The following is a 15908-nucleotide window of genomic DNA, read 5'->3' as shown; positions in this document are numbered from 1 at the left end:
GAAATTTGACCGGCGTAGAAGCAAAATGCGAAACAATCATACATACACATATTATGTCGTTTGCACATTTGTCTGTATATTTGCGAAAGCAAATTTTCTACAAAAGCATATTTCTATACTTAAACAAAATTATTAGAACCATCGTATGTTTCTTATGTACATGCATAACCAAACCATACTTAATATCTTTGACAGACGACAGCGTTAACCCTGATTAACTGCGCACTTAATCAGATCCAAATTTATAGGTGACAGACAGCAGCGATGCGAGTTAGCGAACAGCTGATTGGCATATTAATAACATTTTCAAATTGATGGAACAAAAATGGATAGAAGACAAGCATTGCGATTGTTAGCCGCACAGATGGTGCAAAACCACAATTTGTTAAACCAAAGAATAAAAACATTACTAGTGAACCTGCTTCAAAAGATTAAAACGATAAATGAATTGACAAAAGCGATACTGGAAACTAGTACCAAAGTGGCGTCTTCGGAAATAAAGGAAAGAAGTGCCTGGAAATTTGTAAGTTTAATATAGTATATATTGTATATTAATATTTTATACCCCTCATTTATATACATATGTCATTAATAAAAGGACCGCAATGGCAGTTTTTGGGAATACGATGTCAAAAAGATGGATGACATCCGATTTAAAGAAAACTTTCGTCTGAACAAAGAAGCTTTTCACAAAATATGTGAAAAGGTTAAGGAAATCGGAAAGTCCAACAGCAACATGCGACTTTGCATTCCACTTCAGAAAAGAGTGGCTATTACGTTGTTTGCGTTAGGTTCTTCAGCGGAATACAGAACTGTAGCAAGTTTATTTGGCGTAGGACGCACCACAGTTGGGCAAATAGTTGTGGATTTTTGCAAAGCTGTGTGCACAAATTTATCAGATTGCATCAATTCCTATCCCCCAAGCACAGAAGAAGTAGAGCGAAATGTACAAGGTTTTGCACATCTTGGTTTTCCGCAATGTTTTGGAGCAATAGATGGCTGCCACATTGAGGTTCAGCCGAAAAAGGAAGATGCGATCGATTATTACAATTATAAGGGGTGGTATTCGGTTGTTCTGCTGGCAAGTTGCGACTATAGGTAAATTTAATATATAGTACTTATTGGAAATATTTATATAAATTCTTTCACTATTTTATAGATCAAAATTTACATATATACATGTTGGGTCAACTGGAAGAAATAACGATTCGTACATTTTTGAAAGTAGTTCCTTAAAAAAATTCCATGAAACCGCTGATATTTTTGCTCAGAGCATCACTGCAAATGATTGGAGATGCTAATGTCCCCGTATTACTTATTGGCGATTCAGCCTTTCGATTGTCGCGTTACATGATGAAGCCTTTTCCATACTCACCAAATCAACCAGTGTTAGAAAAAACATTTAACTATAGTTTATCCAAATGTCGGAGAGTTATAGAGAATGCTTTCGGTCAACTAAAAGTCCGATTTAGAAAAATTGGCAGAGGTTTACCGGTAGCTCCAATAAACGTTAACGTTATTATACATGCATGCTGTATTTTGCACAATTTTCTAAAAATTGAAAATGATGAAATTCCTTCTTCGTGGATCCAAGATGCTGCAGAAATAAGTACAGAAATTCAACCACATCACACTACAAGAGCTGGGGAAAATGATGTAACAGCATCGGCTATTAGAAATGCAATAGCTCTGAGTTTTCGTGATTATAGATGTATAGAGTAGCAGAAAACAAATATTAGTACATAGAGTAGTACAAGAGATTATTTTTTATTTAAATTCATTTCTTGTTACACTTATAATGTTTTAGGACTAGAAAATAACAAAACATTTCATTAAATAATGCATAGGACTAGAAAAAAACAAAACATTTCATTAAATAATGGCTTAGGACTAGAAAAAAACGATAAAATTATTTTAAACTTAAAGTTTTTCTGCGATGTTCTCCATAAGAGTTAAAAATCTTTCGGACAAATTATTGTGCTGTAGAACAGTCTGAAGTATTTCCTCTGAAACGTGCTTTGTTTCATCCGCAACCCTTTCTAATATCTCAGTTTGTTTTTTTAAAACCTTTAACAACTCGGCGCTAAAATTGCGTTTTCTTGTTGCAGATGAAGGTGATGGTGACGGCAGCGGACATGATGGTGATGGTGACGGCAACGAAGGTGGCAGCGGACATGATGGTGGTGGTGACGGCAACGAAGGTGGCAGCGGACATGATGGTGGTGGTGACGGCAAAGAAGGTGGCAGCGGACATGATGGTGGTGGTGACGGCAACGAAGGTGGCAGCCGACATGATGGCGATGGTGACGGAGGTGATAATGGTGGGTCGGACGGCGGCAACAATTGTGTTAATGTTGAATTCTAAAAAAATAAACTTTATAAATGCATGTGTTTATATAAATAAAATAAATTCGTTTTTTACCTCGGAATACGAGTAGGCCTCTATATACAAAGCCGAATTAACGGCAGTACACCCTACTATGCGATTCACAGCATTATAATGCCTCCAAGGCGAGGGACTACCACCAGAAGGGCCAGTTTTGGTTTTCTCCTCTCTGAAAGTAGAGTTATTAATGTGTTAAAAGAAGATATGTAATTATTGAAAAAACTCACCTGTATTTCTTGGTAATGTTTTTTACTTTGCAGTGAATTTCCTCGGCGGTATATTTTTGTGCCATTTCCTGCGAAATCTATTGTATATATGAGCATTTCGCTTTGCACGCCGGAGGTCGTGGGAACGTGCCTCCCATTTTTCCAGCAGCTCCAACTCATCCTTTACGGTTCACCCTGAACGCTTTTTTCTGCCAGCCATCTGAAATTAAAACAAAGATAGTAATTTTCGTTTAGAAGGCAATGCAAAATACTAAAATTACTTACTTTTTATCTTTAATTGTCGCTTTTCAAAATAACTTTGTTTACATTTAAACGTAAAATGGCTGTCACTGTTCTTATTTTTCATTCACAATAGTATACAGCTGTCAATTATTAACAATGTTGCCAACGAAAATCTCACAAACTCCCTAAAATTTTGAGAGTTATGTTTGGATTCAGCAACGGAGTTAGCTGCGGTAACTCCTGAATTAATCCCGAAAAATGCAATTAATCTGGTTTAACGCTGCCGTCTGTCAATGCAATTACAAAGTAATCCCCTCGCGCTGCAATGCACTTATGTCAACGAATTTTCCAGTAATCATAGCACTTGGAAAAATTCTCCGTCGTGGAGCCTTCTTCGATTCTATATCCTCAATTGAGTCAAAACAGTGTCCTCGGAGTGGTCATGTAAATTTGCTGACAAGCCAGAAATTACACGAAGATAAATCAGGCGAATGCGGTGGTTGCGGCACGTTATTAGTTGAAAATGTGGCGAAATGATCACGAATAACCCCTGCGGTATGAGATGGTGCATAATCGCACCTCTTTGTTCAATAAATTCAGGCATAGTAAAAATCGTAGTATTCACTTTTAGAGCCTGGCTCTTTGTTCAAAGCTCATTTTCGCACCGATAACACAAACATACCGACACTTAAAACACAATAAATTCACTTCCAATTGATGAAATGTCATGAAATTCTCACTGGACAATCGATAAAGATAGCAGATTCGATCGCACTAGTACATATAGTTTGGGGGCGCTAGATTCAAAAAGTCCTGTTTACTTTGGAACGCACCTTGTACTAAAGAATATTTGACGTGACATTTAGCATAAACCACTACAACCAACATACAGAAAAAAAGCGAAGCATAAATAAAAAATTCTCTTTTCAATTTGATCATCTCATTATGTCATTATATAGCTCTTTATGTGAAATTTTGCAATTTGAGAGAAATTGTTGGTAAGCCAAATTAAGGTATAAGCCATCGATAGTCAAAATGTACTATAGATTTTAAGACGAGAATAAAACTATCTAACTAATTAGTCCCATCGAATGTTTTGCTACTCTAGTCTCTAGTCCCTCTAGTCGACATACCGTAATAAGGAAATTGTCTGGAGGGTAAGGGGAATTCGGAATGAAGCTAGAGGCGGTGGTTAGAGTTTTTTTAAAATTGTGTAAGATATCTATATCCAATCGAATTATAACGGGGCATCTCGACAGGATAAAATCTATGTCATGCGAACTGTCAAATCGATTGCTATTGCCATTGCCAAATCTGTATGTGGGCATTTGTTATCATAAGATAATCATTTGCGCAAAGGCGTAGGGTAGGTAGGTTCGAGCTGATGTAGCGCATGTGGAAAATAAAAAAAGGATAAAGATCCTTTTTTTACAAATGTATATTTCTGGGAAAAATAAGAATTCATATTTTTGGACTACTATGTAACAATTGTGGCATTCATTTTATATACCAATTAAAATAATAAATTTAAAATAAGCAATGATGTTTTAATTTTTGCTAGTATAAGTTTATTAAATTTAAGATTTCGCTTATTCCCAACCCAATTTGCATAATTTTTCTGTAAGTTAACAATATTAAACTAAATATTAATTTTTTGAAAAAATATTATTTTGAAAATGTACTTTATTTTTATAATATAACACAAGCGTCTTAATACTCGCTCTTCTAATTTTCATAGAAATGAAAACTGCGCTGTCAAACTGCTGAAGTGACAGCTTATAGCTTACGATATATGGCATACGAATTAGTTTGCGATATATTGTAAGCTATAAGCAATGTGAAGTCTCCACAGGCAATAGGCACGGCAATACAGTTCGCAAGACATAGATTTTATCCTGTCGAGATGCCCCGTAAAAGCGTTTATTTGTCTTTGTTTACACTTGTTTATATGATACTGATTTAAAAATTTCAGTTCTGTCAATCTTACATACATATGTATGTATATGTATATAAAAATCAAACGCTATTTCGGTATGTCCGGGACCGAACCACAGCACGGAAAGACGTGAAAATTTGCACGGGTATTCCTTTAGTCCTGGAGAAGGACCAAACGACGGCCTTTTTTGCAAAATCACCCTCGATTTGACTGAAAATTGGTGATGAGGTAGCTTGGAACCTCGCTTCTTTCTATTGTTTTATGTTAAAAGTGACAACAATTCAAAATTAAAAAAAGTATATTTCAAAACATAATATCAACCATGTGTTCAATATTCATGTAAGAATTATTTGAGTATTTTAATACTTCAAAAAAAAAAAAAAATAACATCAAACAGATACTGGCAGGATATAGTATTTTTTGTTTACGTACATACATATGTACAGAGATTGTATTTGAAGTTGTTCCTGAACTAGAAAAAGTTGAATCACAAATTAAAATTGGTGCATAATAGCTCACATATATTCTTGAAGCATTGCACTAAACAATACAATAGGGGTATTCTCTTGCTCTTGCAAAACCCTTGCACGGTGCACGAATTGCAAAATTTTCCTCTTGGTGCAACGGCATACCAATAAACACACGCAGAAAATTATTTGCAATGGCTGTAAAATACGTCCGACCAAAACCCATGTTTATTTTCGCAGCAGTTCATATATCACTAGATTTTGCAATGGGTGCTCTCTTGGCCTTGCATATTTCGGTATAGGATTTTTGCATTTTGTGTCATCGTGCAATCTTGCAAGAGCAAGAGAATCCCCCTAATATTTAAACTGAAACGATCATGTTTGCGTTTTCTGAAGTGTCTGGGTTTTAGCTGTCAATTTTATTATTACGTTCGTTGAATGTTAAACAAATTATTACCATATGATTAGACTAGCCGCGTCCTCTTTACTTATACACTATAACAAGAAACATTTGTATGTGTAACAATATACGATCGTCGTATTATGCAGAGACCGTGACATACATGTTGTATTGCATCACTGACCTGCGCACGCATGCAACTCTAAACATACACGCTGGAAGAGACTGTACACAATTAGTTCAATAAACAATGAGTTGCTTTGGTATTGAGCAAAGTTCTTCTAAAAAAAATAAAATAAAGGAATGCGCAATAAAACTGAAAAATTGTTTGAGCCTGTACAAAGCTGGTTATGGAAATAAAGTTGACGCTACGGTATTAAATTTTTAAGATTTTATGGTGAAGGAAGAAAAAATGCAAGCATGATATCGATATCAGTGGCATGCGTCAACAGCTGTACACTATTATAGAAGATTGTATGTACTCGATTTAGCTCTGCAGCTCGAATTATTTTCTCTTGCAGTAGGTTGAAGAAGTCCCACGATAGATAGTCGTCTTCGCTGAAACCTCGTTTGGTATGAAACGAAACGGTGCGGACCTTCCTGATTCTGATGAAGCTTTTGGTATTACTCATCGTCAGTTTCACAGCGGCATAAAGGCAGCTCCTTTTCATGCTGTCAAAAGCAGCTTTGAAATCGACGAAGAGGTGGTATGTGTCGATCGTTTCCAAGATTTGGCTCAACTTTGGTAGTTTGCTCAGGTTGTCGGGTCATCCTATTGATGAAATAGCTAGAGCACACCTCAATTCCAATCGTCGCGCATTTTCGTGCCATCATGATCGGGCAATGGAACGTCCGGTGCATCGTCAACGATTGGGGTTTGATCTTCTCCTGGTGTTATGTTTTTACTGCCTTTCAGCAGGCTTCGGTCTTGAAACCTTCGAATACTCGCCGCATCTTTTCGTAGAATTTTCGAGCATTACCCCTGTCGGCAAGGTTGTCAAGCTCTTCCAATTTCGATCTCTCCCTTTTTTTGTGTGCAAAGGCGTAAATAAAATTCCGAGATAGGCAGTCTATTTTTTCTCCACTGCGACACGGCACTCGTCATCGTACCAGCTGTTCTTTTGCCTTTTGCGAAAACCAATGGTTTTTTTTTTGCAGCTGTACGTAAGCCGTCCACAGTTAACTTATACCGAGATGCTGATGAGTGTTTCCAGAGAGCAGGAGTGCAAGTCGTGTAGAAAATCGTTCGGCTTTCTGTTGTGATTACAGCTTGACGACGTCTAACCTTCCTGGTATTTTTCGACGTGCATTTTTTGTTGCACAGAGGCGGGTGCGTATCTTGGCTGCACCAAGATAGTGGTCGGAGCCAATGTTAGGGTATGCACATCTAAAAGACTGGATGGAGACGTGTCTTCCGTCTATCACAACATGATCGATCTGGTTGGTGTCTTTTCGATCCGGAAACAGCCAGCCAGCTTGGTGAATTTACCCGTGCTGGAATCTAGTACTACAGATATATAGCAAATGCCACCAGGATCTACTCATTTCAGTCCTTGTGCGTCCATCGCATCAACCAGATTTTTTTACATATATTGAAGTTGTTGCGGACCTATTATCTGAAATTATTAGTAGCATTTATGTATGTTATGGAGGCCAGTGCCTTGGAAAGTTCTGATTGGAAATGATATTGAAACAAATTTAAAAAGGAAAAGAAAATGTCCCAAAGTAATATTACTAATAATTTTTCATAACATAATATTTGTATGCAAATAAATGAGTTTTTTTGTGTTTGCTTACCTGCTCATTTCACTTAGGTGCACTAAATCGTGTGTAATGATGTAACAGCTAAACGAAATATACCATATGATTTGAAATATAGTTCATTGGCAGTTTTGTAAAAAATGTCTGATCAGACAATGAAGTTGATATTGTCACGTGGCTGTCGCTCTTAAGAAAACGTGTTTTTATGGGCAGAATTTGACTTCGCATTCATTAATTATACCCTAAACAGAGTATATTAATTAGGCACTACATATGTATGTTTGCATGACTCACAAGCCCTTATAGTATATATAACAAGTAAGGAAGTAGCTACTTAGCTCTCCTTGTCTTGCAAAAACTTTTCTTTAAAAAAGGTTTGTACGAATTCAATATAAATATTTTGAAGATACTGAATGGGATACAATAAAATTTTATATCATTTTACTTTTATTTATTCCAGTCATATTCAGTGTTAAACTACATTATTTTCTAAGGAGATTGTCCATTTAATTTCACTGAATCATCCCACATATTGACCGACAGAAGCTATTTAAAGTCAGATGAAAATCCAAGTACGAGGAATTTTAAAATTAAAATTAAAATTGATGTACCCCGTTCAAAAAATTATATTATATGTGCAATACTGCAACTTTAATTAGTTTTGAAAGGAAAGAATGTACATTTTTTTCTTGACTGTTGAAATGGACTTGACTAATGGAAGGAACTAATCTTAAATAAACAAAATTATATTAAAAATAACTAAAAGTTTCCGAAATTTCTATATATGTTATATTAGTATGTGCAAAAAATATTTCAATGAAAGTGTGTACGTATCTATTTATTTAGAGATAAAATGGTATTTAATTTTTGAATAAGGGATTGTGTTAGCTTCCTGTTGTCTAGAAACTCAACAAAGATTATTCATTCCTTACCTCTAGTGGGTGGAAATGAAACAGTCTTTCGTCGGGTGAGAATTTATTTATTCTTATTGTTTTATGTTCTAATATGCGGGAATATACACCCGTCTTACAATTATTTTTGTTTTAATTTGAATGTATTTTGAACAGGGCTTTTTTGTATATCGCCTGTTTTGTAAATACAGGACTTTTTTGTACTTGGCTGAGCTCTTTATCCGGCTCGAAGACCAAATGTAAAAACTCAACAAAGATTTATCATTCCTTACCACTGGTGGGGGGAAATGAAAAGACCTTCATCGAGTGAGAATTTATGCATTGATTTTATTTTGTTTTTCTTTGCTTATATACAAATTTTAAAACTTCCTTATCTAATTAAATATATGTATGTGTATGTATGTTACAGCACACCACATGGGGTCGTTTCCAGTATACAATCCAGTATACAATTTAATACATGTGTGTGTGTGTGCTGTCATATAATTTATGTTGTATGGTTTGGGCTGTTTTCAAGTGCACAAGTGCATTTGTAATCAATTGCCCAAACCTAAGTAAATATATTTATATTACATATCTTGAGTGCATGCTTATTGCATTTAAATGCATACCCTACAAGAAACTGATGATCGTTTCACTAATACACGCACATTTTTTATGTCAGAGCTGACGAAAAAATGACACTCAAATGACTGTCAAAGCTTATGTTAAAAAGAGAAGCCTATGAATGATATTGCTTATATATGTAAGAATGAAATAGCTTAATTATTCAACACTGTCATCATTGACAGTAAAATGAAATTGAATTGAAAAAATCAATGTTGATTTTTTTTTTTAATAAACACTTTTCAACACTAAACATCGTTTATCAACACTGATCTGTATGCAGAAAAGCAACCCTGTAAAAAGAGATACATACAATTCCATATATGTACGTTTATAAAATGTTGCGCAAAAAAATGTTTACTGTTATTCTTGCCACAAACGAGAAGTGTTGCGCATTAATTCAGTGAATTCTAAATTGAATTATTATATTTCGTGCGTTGTTTAAGTGATTTATGTTTTGTGATTAAATCTACAGTTTACTATATTATTAAGAAAAGATAAGTAAAAATGAAAAAAACGACATTTCAAAATCATTTAAGTAAAGAAAAAAGGATTTTCAAATCCAAAATAATAAAATATAAAAATTTTGTGGAATGTGCGGGGAAGTTAAATAGTGCGCAGAATAGTGAACTCATAAATACGATGAAATATGTTGCAAAAGAAAATGACGAAAATAGTGATGTTGCATTTTTTTTGCATTCCTCACGTCGAACAGTTTCTTCTCATTCCTCTTTTGCATCATCTCTTTCACGATTTTTCGCAACAACCCGCACATTCTGCTTAAATGATTTTAATAACATAAATTTAATAAAAATTTCAATTTTACATGAGCTCTACAAGCAATATGTTTGGCGAATCAATCTATATATGCATGTATATTATGTGTTTATTTATTGTATGTATTGTATTGCCTCGGCATTGGCGAAGATAAGCCTGTTCAATATATTTGAACATATTGCAGAAGGAAAAAGTAATTGATCAATTTTAGTGGACTGTATGTGTTTCTAAAATAGTGAGAATTACATTGTTTCATATCTTACTAGCTGACCCGGCGAACTTCGCACCGCCTAATTATTGGAGGCATATTTAGTAAGTCACAAACACACAACACAATACTTTTTTAATTTTATTGAAATTTGCTGCTTTTAGATTTTTATAAATATTAAAGAATTATAGTATAGATGCACAGCAAAGAGACGTTTTTTTTTTGAGTGAATACTGACAAATATTTACACTATAACTATCAAACTACATCTGCCGTTTTTTTTTTGACGATGGCCATGGTTAGGAAAAGAAGAAGAACTACATCTGTCATCGAGAAAATAAAGAATTCAAACAACTATAATATAGTTATAGTGAAGCTATATATCCCTCAACTCCTTAAAATGCATTGTCCGTTTTGTAAAAAGTGGATGGAACGGCAGAAAAAAAATAATAACTGTCCAGATTGTATTAAATTATTATTAAGATGCGACGAATGCTACAACATAATCGCTGTTACCTTCAGATTTTGTACCAAGTGTGGTAAGAATGTAGAACGAATAATATGCGTGAACAGGGCAAAAGTACAAAAAAATATATTAAAGCAAAAGCTGCTATCTAAACCAAAACACGTTTCTACAATGCCATCTTCATCATCTGAGGAGACATTCTGTGAATTAAATTTATCGGCCGAAGACATACAGGACATTCAAGTTATTGAAGACGGCCAAAAGCCCAACATCAAGAATGTTCTGGTAGATATTGATGTTATTGAAGACAGCCAGCAGCTCAGCATTGATAATGTTCTGATCGAATCAGATTTGTCCGAGTCGCCTAGTACTTCCACCATATTATCATGTCCTGGCGAGCCAAGTGGTTCCCAAGTAGATGGAGTTAAGTTGATGGAAATAAAGAGTTACTAATACACGTTGACATTAAGGATCCAAATGCACATATTATATACATATTAAGTCATTTATATATTTATACACTACATACACAAAAAATTTAAAATTTTCTTGGATGTGCTCGTTTCTGGACTGTGAACATAATAAACAAATCTTTGCTTAAATTAAATACAACACAGTTATGATCATATACAGTTAATTAATATAGTGCTTTCTGGTAGACAATATTTTTAGTTTTTTTTTTTTGCGGTGCGTAAATAAATAAGGATGTTGGTTTTCCGACACGCGAACACGCAACGTACAATTGTCTATGTGCGAAACTGGGAAACTCTAAGTTTATTCCGCAAACTTGCAACGATTGGCCTTGCGATTTATTAATGGTCATCGCAAACGCCAGACGCACGGGAAATTGCAACCTTTTAAAATCAAATGGCAAATCCGTTGGAATCATAGGTATTCGTGGGATTAAGACATCCTTTCCTTTGTATTTTCCTTTGATTATTTTAGCTTCGATGATGTTATTCATGAGTTTCTTCACAACCAATCTCGTTCTATTGCAAAGTCGAGGTTGATTAATATTAAGCAGCATGATGACAACTTACCCTACTTTTAATTTCAAATTATATGGTGGTAGTCCAGGCAAGTCCGTTTTCATATCCTTCAAGTGGTCATGGATAATATGATACGAGACTCTTTGATTCGAGAGAGAGCTGTCAAAACTCGCATTTTTATAACATTTGCCAATGATGCCACTGCTGAAAAATATTAGATTGGGCATTTTATAAACTACTTTTGGACATTTTGCAATTTCCACACTACCACTTAGGTATGCAAATAGCGCGTTACCGATATTATTTTTGGGTGCTCGGTTCCCCAGTAGGCCTATATCACCCATATACAACATATACATATGTACATATTAAAAATAAATACATAGTTAACAAATAAAAAAAATGTATATAAACATCAGAAACGAAAACAATTCATAAAAAATATCACAATATGTATGCTACATAGTACTAATATGTAGATGAATAAATACATTTCTTATAACTAATGTAACAATTTAAAATAATAATGAACACAAAAACACACAAAAAAAAAAATTAATGTAATAAAAAAACAGAAAAACCAAACAATTCATTAAAAATATCACAAATTGAAGACATATGTATTCAATACATATATATACTTAATTAATATAACCTAAAATAATATTTACAGAAATATACATATACGCAAAGCCAAAGTTTCCCAGAACTCAGTTTTAAATAACAAAATATAATTAAAAAGACGAAACAAGAAGCCGAAGAAAAATTAGTATATAAAATTGTCTCGAAAATATTATATTTAGGTGCCAATTTTGAAGCTATTTTTTCAAAAAATCCTACATATGTGAAACACATAATATTTTTGTTTTATAGTGAGGTCTACTAAGGTTCCTATTGAAAAACTTAAGGGCGAATATACGAATCCTAATATATAGAGCTAGATTAGCATTACTGTCGCTTTTACTACAACATTTATAAGGGCTGACATGCTTCATTTTATCGAATAATAATTGCCCTACGCCTATCCTGTGACAAACGCAATCAAATTCCCTAACAAAAATTATTTCTATTTCTTTTAAGTAATCTAAAAATCCCTGAGGCGGCTTAATTAAATTGCATCTGTCAATTTGCCTTTCTTGCGTAAAGAGGTATTCGACTGAAAACTCATCTCCTAAATAAGGTAAGGGTTGAGAGCAAGTGTGTGCCCTAAATGTTTTTAAATAAAAATAGCCACTAACATATGCAAATGCATTGTCTCTAGAAAAATCTACCTCAACATCATCTACCTCGAAGTTGCTGTCTAATCCTAGCCTATTGAACAAATGTTCAGGTCGTGGAAGTCCCTGGAACTCTTGCCACGATAAGTCCTGCATTAAACGGTCATTACACACACTTTCTATTATATCATTCGAAATGTTAGGAGAAAAGCAAGTTGGCGTAACGCAACCCCCATGACTTTTTAAACAAATTGCAGAACATATAAGGTGTTATCCTTACAGATCTGCCACCGCCCCTTCTGATTTGTCCAAAATAATTTTCAAGGTTGTCCTGACATAATCGTCTCGTCTGTACATGTTGAAAACCTGAGCGTGACAAGAATCGCCACAATCGTTTTAAACTATTTATGTTAAGGATCCAACCCTTAAGGTAGTTGAAAGATGAAGTTATGTCAGCCCCGGTGTCATCGTTAACCGTCTAAAAATTGCAACTGTTCGGGAGTTGCCGAAAAACTTTTTATTGGGCAAAATAGCTTCAAAATTACTACTATTAAATATATCAAATAATTTATTAATAAATAAAATATATTCCGCCGTATTACAGTAACTATGTTGTCCCTCAAGACAAGTCAAATGACCGGAACTATAAATCGATAACATTCCGGAAGCGACTGTGTCACTGAACACTTGACTAGCAAGTTTGACACTCACTTTTTGAAAATTATTTGACGCAATATGAGCATCAGACAATTTCGGTGCACAGCGAATGTGATTTTGCGAATCTTTATTATAAAAGTGCACTATATCGGACGCGATTTAAAACATACTTTATTTTTACAGTTTTCGAGACAATTTCTGGTATTTTTTAAAAGGTGGGGACAATCATTAAAAAAAAACACCTCTTTGCCATTTACATTGAAGGATGGGCGCTCTTCGCAAACCCCTAAGACCCTAGCTAAATTGAGAAAGTTAGAACCCTGATCACAAACAAAATGGCATGGATTAAGACCTATCTTTTGTAGCTGGGTAATGGCCTCAAAAATATATTTTTTGGCTACATCACCTTTACAGGAACCATGGACAATAAAATACGATAGGAGGTGAGACCAAGGTGTTCCACCAATACCTTGGACCATCAGAGTCATCGCATTACCTATTACCTATTCTACAAGTGCGATTTTCATCGCCGTAATCCTCAACTCCTACAATTTTGTCAAATTTAGGTAAATATTGCATATGACTCTTAAGTGCCATTTCGTCACACAAAATAGACACAAATTTTTGTTCCTGACTAAATCCCCGACTTCTCAACTCTAAACATCTAATACTACTGCTATTACATCCTGGATCGCGGGGCCATTCCGAAACAAACTCCTCCAAAGTTCTCTCATCCGGAAACCTAAGGATTGGCTTAAGGTGTTTGTAAGCTAAAGGTGATAAGAAGTATACGCCTAAAGCCAGTGTTTTAAAATAACTGTCGTATCTACGACCATTGGGATTTCGGTTGAAATTTTTTATACTATTGCGCACTATGGCGCTTATCTGTGGAGGAAAATTACTATTACTATTAAAGTGGCCTATTAAATCAAAACCTTCCTCTTTCTCCTTTAATTCCTTCTTTATTCTTCTGTATTTCTTTGCTAAATCTTCTAACTGATATTTTAAGTAACTAATTTCCCTTTCCTTTTCTTCTAATTTATTTTTCAAGCATAAATTTTCCTCCACCAATTTTTGTTCCCTAAGAGCTCCTGATACTAAACTTAAATTTGTTTGACTGCCTATTTCCCTGGAATTAGCTTTCCCTAAAAACCCTACTTCCTTCTGCGCTTCTTTTGCCACGGATGCTAATAGCATCAAATTATTACCGTTATCAAGCAATCCTGATTCGGTATCATTATTTAGAAAAGAAAAATCTTCCGTTCCCATTTCAATTATTGAATTGGGACTAAAAACATTTTTATATTTAAAACTAGGTTCCGGTGCATTTGGCAAATGCGTGTCCGGAACAGCATTAAGCCTTAGCTTTTTCTTCAACTTCATGGTTAAGGAAAAGTGCCGATCACAGGCAAACAGATGCTTAATTTTGGTGTCTCCTACACCCAACCGATTCAGCCAAATTAAATATCTAATAAAAATACAAATAAAGAAACCCTACACCTTACAACCAAAATCTTATTTATATTTATTTTAATTGAAGCAAATACTATTATACTTTTCTACTTATTAAACTATTATTTATTTTTAAATACTACACGTAATATATATACTATTCTAATTATATTTTTCCTACCAAAATACTGTAATTTTTGAAATTATTTCTACACTAAGTACTACAATCAATAATGTGATACAATAAAATATTTATTTTTATTTAACATAAAAGAACGTAGTAGAATTTAATTACAAATATATTATTACTATATGTACTGAGATTAGTAAATTACATATTTTTAAGAACTACTATATTAACTCTATAAAATATCATGCACAAAGTTTAAATTTAAAAAATACTATATACAAATACTCATAGTTTTTAACTTTTGGACTAATCTGTCTTTATCCTTTTCCTTACAAGGAAAGTTGAAAATATGCTCTCCGCCTTCGCATCCAACCACACACTTCCTCACTTTCGGCATTTTTACTAAATTATACAAAATTAGTAAATTAATCACTTTGAAAATACATATATAAATATTAATACACACAACACACCAAAATTTTTTTACTCACTTCTATGAAATTTCGTTTCACACTGATTTTGTCAGTTAATTATAGCGGTTTATTTCTGGCATCCCGCCTTTTCTGAAATCAACTGTCAAAAATTCCCTGATCTCCTTGTCTGTCAAATAATCAAGGAACGCGTTTGACAGAAAAAGAGAGCCAACGCTAAAGTCTCGTATCATATTATCCATGAAGTGGTGTTCTTTGTTTACGACGCTGAAAAGACTTTGATGATGCGTTCGATGTGTAGTAGCGCGGCATATCAGCATACAGCAAAGTGCGAGCGAATTGATCAGTTGCACAAATTGAGAAGAAACCTGTCAATGTGGTCACAGGTGGACGTGCCGCTCTATCCACAGCGTTGTTTGGGTTGAAATACACTCGTTGTCCATTTTCTAAATGAACTGCCAAATGCAATACAGTGGGATTTCTTTCATGAATTGCAAACGAAAATATGCGCCAAATAGCCTCATTGCTGCTTACATAGCGACCCATCTGATAGTGAGACACTTCATCATTTGTGTTTGTTACTGCGAACATGGCCATGTCGCTACCTTTGTTAACATATTGACATATGTACTTTATGGATTTCACAGAGTTACAAAATTCCACGT

General features: G+C 34.4%; 1 protein-coding gene across 2 annotated transcripts; it reads left to right on the top strand.

Moving 5' to 3' along the window:
- The first annotated feature begins 218 nt into the window (after positions 1-218).
- Positions 219-2372, top strand: LOC120779895 (glycine-rich protein DC9.1-like). Of its 2 annotated transcripts, XM_040112245.1 has the most exons (4): positions 219-523; positions 599-1098; positions 1160-1224; positions 2109-2372. In XM_040112245.1, the coding sequence occupies exons 1-4, from the start codon at positions 326-328 to the stop codon at positions 2363-2365; spliced, it is 1020 nt and encodes a 339-aa protein (XP_039968179.1). In that variant the 5' UTR covers positions 219-325; the 3' UTR covers positions 2366-2372. The 2 variants fall into 2 exon arrangements, with proteins under 2 accessions (XP_039968179.1, XP_039968180.1); XM_040112246.1 differs by lacking the exons at positions 219-523; positions 1160-1224 and having other exon boundaries at positions 1015-1098.
- The last annotated feature ends 13536 nt before the right edge of the window (positions 2373-15908 follow it).

Source organism: Bactrocera tryoni, unplaced genomic scaffold, assembly GCF_016617805.1.
Source record: "Bactrocera tryoni isolate S06 unplaced genomic scaffold, CSIRO_BtryS06_freeze2 scaffold_11, whole genome shotgun sequence".
NCBI lineage: Eukaryota > Metazoa > Arthropoda > Insecta > Diptera > Tephritidae > Bactrocera > Bactrocera tryoni.
The sequence above is the reverse complement of the archived record's forward strand: the minus strand, read 5'-3'. Positions and strand labels throughout refer to the sequence as shown.